General features: G+C 47.2%; 1 protein-coding gene across 6 annotated transcripts in view; it reads left to right on the forward strand.

Annotated features, from left to right (window-relative positions):
• LOC140103654 (solute carrier family 26 member 6-like) overlaps positions 1-6847 on the forward strand; it is a 28876-nt gene extending 22029 nt beyond the window's left edge. For 5 of the 6 annotated variants that reach the window (XM_072126829.1, XM_072126828.1, XM_072126827.1 and 2 more), the window contains 4 exons: positions 4947-5144; positions 5658-5712; positions 6017-6156; positions 6494-6847. In XM_072126829.1, coding sequence (XP_071982930.1) covers positions 4947-5144; positions 5658-5712; positions 6017-6156; positions 6494-6508 — 408 coding nt within the window. In that variant the 3' untranslated portion in view covers positions 6509-6847. Of the gene's footprint in view, positions 1-4946; positions 5145-5657; positions 5713-6016; positions 6157-6493 lie in introns of those variants that run through there. The other variant, XM_072126832.1, reaches the window with a different exon arrangement.
• The last annotated feature ends 1324 nt before the right edge of the window (positions 6848-8171 follow it).

Consider the following 8171-nt stretch of genomic DNA (forward strand, 5'->3'; position numbering starts at 1 on the left):
TCGCCCACATTCCTTCAGCCTTTCTTGGGCGAGACAGAATCCTGATTTTCTACCAGGGGCAGCCGAAGGTCTGTCACAGGTGCGGTGACCCCACACACTTTAGCGCCAAGTGCAGAAGTGCGCTTTGTGTGGTGGGCTAGGTCATCTCGCTGCATCCTGTAAGGACATTAGGTGTAACCTGTGTGGTGAGCTCGGTCACCCTTTCAGCCGTTGTCCTCGCTCCTTTGCCAATGCGGTTGTGACCCCAGTGGAGGAGAGCCATGAGGTTGCTTCTGCTGGGGAAGGTACCAGCAGAGGTGGAGGAGCTGAGGGGCCTGTGAAGAAAAGCAAGAATAAGTCACCTTCTCAGTTAAGGCGGCTTGAAGCCAGACAAAAAGGGAGAGAACTGGGGAAGCCTCAGGTTGCTGGGGTGACCCTTGGTCCTTCCTCAGAGGCTGGTCATGCTACTGAGGCCCTGAGGGATGATGAGTTGGATGAGGAGGTCAGGAGGATGGAGCGCGAGAAAGGTGCCATGTCCTCCACGTCCTCCCATTATGAGAGTATGGATGAGGATAACAGGATTTGGCTAGAAAATAAGCGCAAGCAGAAAAAGAAAAAACGCGGTGTATCTAAGGTACCTAAGGAAGGGAAAACTTCCTCCCCTCTGGTTGAGCTTTCCAACCGGTTCCTCACCCTCGATGAGATCGCCTCCTCGGAAGGAGGGGCTGAGGGTGGGGTTCTGGAGGTGGCGGCGGAGCAGCCTGCAGGGGGCGCCGAGTCTCTATCCTCTGGGGATGCTGGGTCCTCAGAGTGGGAGACTGACTCAGAGTCAGGAGACAAGGACGACGGAGAGGGTGGTCCGGGTGGGTCCTTGGAGGCCAGTAATAATATGGACACCACAATTTCATTAAAGAGAAGTTGCCCCATTTCTGATAGTAAAAAAGAAAGGGGATCATCTTCAGAGGACAGTAGAGGGAAGGGGAATAGTAAGAAAAAAGCCGTCTAACTCAATCACTCATGATGGCGGCACCCACTCCGTTGACGCTGGCGTCCATTAATGTCGTCAGCATTAAGTCTGATGAGGCTAGATTTGCGGCCTTTGATTTTCTCGGCCGAGTTGAAGCCGACATTTTATTTTTGCAGGAGACCAGGTTGCCAGATTTGGCGGCCGTGTTTAAAGATAAGAGGGAATGGAGACACGGGCCTTCCTATTGGTCTCTTGCGGCCGAGCCGTATAGCGGAGTGGCGGTCCTTTTTACCGCACCGGTAGAATGCCGACGAGTTATTGAGTTAGAAATGGGGAGGTGCCTGATCCTGGATGTCCTCATGAAGGGACAAGAACTTCGCCTAATTAACATCTATGGTCCCCAGTCCAAGTGGGACAGGAAGTGTCTCTTTATGAGGATCAAGCCCTACCTTTTTACAAGTCGGCAGGTGGTCTTTGGAGGGGACTTCAATGCTGTCACGAGGTCCCAGGATAGGGGAGGTTCCAGAGACAAGCTGACTTATGATAGCGTCGCTCTTAATAGAATAGCCAGTGAGGCTCGCCTGGTGGATGTCCACATCCGGCACACCCCAGGCCACGCGGGGTTCACCTATTATAGGGGTAGCTGTAGGTCTAGAATAGACCGGTTTTATTTAAAGGAGGAAGCTATTTCTTCAGCAGTGTCTGTTTTTGAGGTGGAGTTCTCCGACCACTGTCTAATTTTGTTTTCTCTGAATGTTAGAGACCCCCCGGATGGGAAGAGGCTACTGGAAGCTCAATTCGTCTCTCCTGGAAGAAGCGGAGATCAGACAATCCTTTGAGGACTTTCTTCAGAGCCAGGTACCATTGCTGGGCCTTTGTAGCAGTAAATCAGAGTGGTGGGAGATGCTCAAGAAAAGGGTGGCGAGATTCTTCCGCCAGCTCTCGAGCCTCAGGAGCCTGGACAGGTACCGCATGTATCAGGGCCTGAGGAGGAAACTCGAGCATCTCGTCTCGACTGGAGGTAGTCGTGAGGACATCTCCAGAGTGAAATCCTTGCTGAAGAGGTGTCAGTACGATAGACACGCATCTTTGGTTTTTGAGAGGGATTACGGGAAATACTGCTCGCCCGACCCTTACAGAAACTGCAAGATGTCAGTGAATGGTAAAGTTGTCACAGGACTGGTTGACAGTACGGGATCCCTGAAAAGGTCCAGATCAGGGATTCTGGAGGTCGTCAGATCCTTCTACTCGCACCTCTTGGGCAGGAAGGATCTAGATCGGGATGTGATGTCGGCTTTCCTGGCTGAAACTGTCCCTGAGCCAGGAGTAGACCCCTCTCTTGATGTTTTGACAGAGATGATCAGTGAAGAGAAAGTCAGCCGGGCGATTGAAGGGCTCGCCCTCAAGAAATCGCCGGGTCTGGATGGCTCTTTCCTCGGGCGCTCTGCCGAAGTCAATGAGGAGGTCTGCCCTGATCATTCTGTCAAAGGGTAAGGACCGATCTCGTATTGAGAACTGGCGTCCCATAGCGCTTCTCAATACGGACAGAAAGGTTTTGGCAAAGGTGCTGTTTAATCGGCTGGTGCAGTTTGCGCCCCGGCTCCTTTCGGGGACCCAGCACTGCTCTGTTCCAGGCCGCAGTACATTTAGTGCTGTGCTCTGTGTCCGGGAGGCAGTGGAGCAGGGCAGGGCTGGTAACTGGAAGGGGTACTTGCTGTCCTTGGATCAGGCAAAAGCGTTTGATCAGGTTGACCACGAGTACCTCTGGTCTGTCCTTCTGAGGTATGGCCTGCCGGGTGGGTTTGTCAATTGGCTGAAAGTTTTGTACGCGGGGGCAGAGAGTTTCCCGCTTGTGAACGGTTGGATTGGCCGCTCTTGTGAGGTCGGGTCTGGTGTTCGCCAGGGTTGTCCTCTGAGCCCACTACTGTACGTGTTCGCGATTGACCCATTCCTTAGGAGGGTGGATCGTGGGCCGTTGGTGGGAGTCGGGATGGACCAGGCGGCACCGGAAGCCACTCTAAGGGTGGTAGCGTACACTGATGATGTCACCGTTTTTGTGTCCTTGAGAGGGGAGGCGCAATGGGTGATGTCAGAGGTCGACCGCTACTCAGAGGCTTCTGGGTCCAAGATCAACCGGGATAAGTGTGAGAGTCTCTGGCTGGGAGAGGGGGATCCAGGCTTTGATCTCCCGGACACTCTTCCAGGGCCCCAGGACTCCGCCAAAGTTCTCGGCATCAAATTTGGCCAGGGGGATTACCCCATGCAAAACTGGGACGGCAGGCTTAAGATCGCCGCTCAGAAGGTGGACCAGTGGAAGGGTTGGTCTTTGACCCTCAGGGAAAGGGTTACCTTGATTAAAACTTACCTGCTCCCGCTGCTGATTTATCTGGGCAGTGTGTGCATGTTGCCAGAACCCCTCTGGACTCGGGTCTACAGTCTGTTCTTCCAGCTGTTATGGGGGAATAGGCTGAACCTTATCAAGAGGGAGGTTACTTACCGCACGAGGAGACAAGGAGGGTTGTGTATGGTCAAGCCTGTGGTGTTCCTAGTGAAGGATCTCCGTACACCGCATGGGCATCTTCCGGCTTGCGCTACCCCGGTTCTGAAGGTGATTCGCCGGTGGGGTCTGGGAATGTGGGAGATCAGGACCATGTCGAGGAAACTCCTTGACAAGAGGGTTCTGTTTGCCCGTTTCCAGAAGCCTCTGGCCCTCAGGGATTGCCCAAGTCGGGATCTGGGGGTGGGTTTAGGTCTTTTGAATTCTATCCGGATCCCCTTGCAGTTTTGGGACTTGGCTTGGCGCTGCTTCCATGGAAAGCTGTGTGTGAGGGACAATCTGAAGTGTAGGAGCTCTGAGGAAAGGGGTTGTCCCCGGGAGGAGTGCTGTGGCCTGCTGGAGAGCATGGACCACTTCCTGCTTCAGTGCCCCTTTAACACAGAGGTGTACAACCGGGTGGGCGCTTCCATCCATTGGCCCGGGTTGGCCGGTCTCTCCTATGCGGAGTGGGCCTATGGAGCATTCAGAGGCCTGGGTGGCCGGGACCGCTGCACGTTATTCCTAGTTAGTCTAGTAGTTAGGTACCACACGTGGAACGCACGGTGTTTAGTTTCGACGCAGCGTAAAATCCTCCCGGTGGATGAGGTGGTTAGGAACATTCTGGGTGACCTGGTGAAGGTGCGCTCTCTGGAGTATGAGAGGCTGGGCACGGGGAGGGCCTCTCTCCTTTGGAGGGGGTTCTCCTTTAGTGTCCCTTAGTCTGTCATCTCCGCTCCTGGTGTTGGGCTGAAGCTGACACTGTAGATTTTTGTTTTGTGTTATGAACATATAGAGATGTAGGGGCTTGCAGGAGCCGAACCTGGGCTTTATGTGGTTGGTTTGTTATATGTTGATTTGTTTAATGTGTTTGTATCTTGTGTACAGTGTGTATATAGTTATAGTTAATGTGTATATAGGTTGGTTGGTTTTGGGGTGTTGGTGTTAGGGTGTTAGGTTGGGAGGGGGGTGGACGGGACTTGGACTGTACGATCCTGGGCACTGGTCTGGACTATATAGCGCGAACTTTGGACGTTAGACCAGTGTCTGGGTGGGAGGGTGATGGGCGTGGGATTTAGTTAGTTATATTTAATGTTTTTATTTCCTGTTTGTCTTTTTTTTTGCTGTGTATTCTTTAGTTATTTATGGGGGAAAAAAAAAAAAATTAGGGGGTGGGATTGGGTGAAGGTTTTGTTTTATAATGCTGATTGTGTGGTGTGTGTGTGGCTGGGCCAGGAGATTTTTGTAAGACTCTTTTACTTTGTATTATTTTGTTGTTATTATTATTGTTTTTATTTTGCCAGAAGTTATGGCTTGATTTATGTTTATGATTTGTAATGTTTTTCATTTTTATATATAAAATAAAAGATTTACAGGATGTAACTGATGTGATGTAATTAAATTGCAATTCTATCATCTATATAGTTCTCTCCTTTATTTGCTTCATTACTATATTTTTTCCCCCAGATCCATGAACTTCAGGACATTTGTCACCCAAGCCCCGAGGCCAAGGGTTTAGACACTGAACAGGTTGTAGTATATGAAGAGTCTGATGATTCAACAGTAAACTGTGCTGGATCCAATGAATGCCCCTTCCATTCTCTCATCCTGGATCTGAGTACTGTCAGCTTTGTGGATACAGTCAGCATTAAGACCCTGAAAAATGTAAGTCCTGTATCAAACCTGGTAAAGAGAGTCGCTCCTATAGGGGCATTTTCAGATAAACTGACTCAAAAAATACCCTTCATGATAAATCGCACGCGACGGAAATCGGGGGGCGTGACCGAACAAAAACCCGACGGATTCGGAAAAACCGCCGCATTTAAAAAACCGAAAGTGTCGCGGAGCTTGCACTTACCTTCATCCAGGATAGGCCAGTGTGCTTGTGTGCGTTCCGATGCTCTTCAGCGCAGCAGCGCCACCTGGTGGACGTCGGAGGAACTACCTTAATGAATCCCGGCCGGACCCGAATCCACCGCAGAGAACGCGCCGCTGGATCGCGAATGGACCGGGTAAGTAAATCTGCCCCAGTGTGTATAAAGGATTTCACATTACTATCTCTGGACAAGATGATGTAAAATATAAATTTAGGTGGTATTTCCTTTTAAGAGTGTTTGATTAAAAGTGTATAACCCCCAAATATTATTATTTTTTTTATTGTCTTCTATTATTCTTTAGATATTTCGCGATTTTAAAGAAATTGATGTGTCCATCTATCTCGTAGGTAGTCAAGGTAGGTGATAATGGGGGGCCTACATACAGTGATATAGGGTGACCGAGAACCATGTGATCTGGGGGCACTCAATTGGGGGTAATATGGACTTTTGGATCTCCAGACTTCAACAAGGTTTGTGGAAATTTGCATAAAAGTTCATATCCAGGAAAATTTGTGGGTATTCCCTAACTGGTTACGGCAGAGAATTTAGAATTTTGGCTGGTATGGAGTCGTGTCCTTTGGTTGACCTATTAAACTTTAATACAATATTGTTAATATTATTAGGTCTGTACAGAAATGTTAAATTGTGTGTCCTTCACAGAGAATGTTCTAGAACAACTGGAACGGGGAAACTTCTTCAGCAAAACGATTACCAAACACCAGCTATTCTCATCCATCCACGACGCTGTCGCTTATATTTCAAAGCTTCATAATAAGGAATCTGAAAAAGAAGACGAACGTGTAAGTGTTTCTATGCACCCTTCTTCTTAAAAGGTCGGTAGGGGTCGGAAATCATGCCTGGGGAGCAGAAAGTCCGGCCTAAGACCCTTAAAGATTGGTCAAATCTTCCCAAGACCCCCTTTAATTACTATTATTATTATTATTAAATATTATGTCCATCCATAGATCAAAATAATTCAGTCTATATTAACTAAGTGTTTAATATTTCCAGCACGCCATAAAGTAAGGTGGTGACCTTCCTCCTTGCGCTGCCATCTAGTGGCTAATGTAAAATATTGCAAATTTTATATATTTATGAATGAAGATGAAAAATAACTTTTAATTTTTATCATTGCAGTCTACGAAGATATGAAAGCTATGATTTCCTACCTCCGCACCCTATACTTGAAATCAATGATCGGGGGTCTTCAGGACATGAACTTTCCAGATGCATCAACTACCAAGCGGAGGCCTCCACCAAAGGATTTCATACATCTATTTTGTAAAATTTTTGGAAAGTGAACAGAAGTATGCACTCCTAGTGTAACTGATGATCAATCAGGATATAATACACAACCCAGATGGGAGGAGACCTGAAACCCAAAGCCGAATATTACGGTGCTACCGCTTTAAGGCAGGCGATTCATTGTGCGTTTTATTAAGGGTTTTTACTGGAATATTTTGATCCAATTTTAATAAAATATTCATTCCATGTCTGTCTTTTTATATCATGGCGTCAATACTGGGACTCAAAATTCTTCTGTCATTGGTTGAAAGCGAAGGTGTGATATTTATGGAAAAATACTACCTTTTGCAAGTTTTTATGTAAAAATCCCATAACTTATAATAATAAACATATAATAAATGCCTGTTCTCCAGAGTTCAGGTCACCTTTGTAGGTCGGGGACTTTAAAGGTGGTTATTGTAGGTAGAAAATATTTATGCTGTCATGTGCTTGTAGTCTACACATTGGGAAATTTGTACACCTGGATGCTTACAATGTCCTAAGGCAGCGGCCTCAGCGGGTGCACAATGGTGGCTTTTGATAAGACATTTTGGTTTTGGTGGAGGTCATGTGACTGGCATTGCCAAGATGACTGTGACATAATTGTTCTACAGGTGTTGGGGTTTGGGCCGTGGCGCTATGGCTTCTTTGTTATGGAGCAGTAAATCAAGTGGGCAGAGAAAATATTATTGGGCAATAATTTTGGGTGACTTTGTATAAATACTAATACTTCAGAAGAGACGGAGGTTAATTGGGCGTGTGGTAAGTGGCACTACTGTCCTACAGCCGAGGAGATCAATACTTCAATTCTATATGATGGAAATTGCTCACTGTAAGGTAAGTACCTTTTTGGTTGGTAATCTATGATGCTCAGGTGAACGAGACGGCATGCATCAAACAACCCCAATGTACTTCACATCCCTAATTTGCAACCTGTTATGTCACAGGACAATAACTCCCAGTACACACAAAGTGCTTGCTGGAGGGTGTAGGTCACTGCCTTACATCTGTATGTGACCAGTTTAAGGGACATCTACCACCAGGATGAAGGATTGTAAACAATGCACACTGATATACTGGTGAGTGTCCCCTCTGACAGGTACTGCTTTTCTTTTAGCTTCTCAGGACTTTGATCTTAAAATAAAAAGGTTTCACAAATTATGCAAATGAGCCTCAGGGGCTCCAGATTCTATAGATGACAATGGAGCTTGGAGCCCCAAAGGCTCATCTACATCATTTTTATAACCACTTAGTCTTTAAAAACAAAGGCATACGAAGCTACAAGAAGGGCAGATCCTGCCTGAGGGGGCGCATACCAGTATGTCAGTGTGCTTGGTTTACAATCCTTCATCCTGGTGGTGGATTTCCTTTAAAAATTGTACAATAGTTATCAAAATTGTAAATTTGCACATTATCTTAATTAAAAAAAAAACCTTTGCCGTTTTGTATATGCAGCTCTCCTGCAGTCCTATGTTTCCCTGACAACAATCAAAATCTTTGTAGTCTGAACATGCTGCCTCATTGCTTCCCC

This window comes from Engystomops pustulosus, chromosome 10, assembly GCF_040894005.1.
Source record: "Engystomops pustulosus chromosome 10, aEngPut4.maternal, whole genome shotgun sequence".
NCBI classification, from domain to species: Eukaryota; Metazoa; Chordata; class Amphibia; order Anura; family Leptodactylidae; genus Engystomops; species Engystomops pustulosus.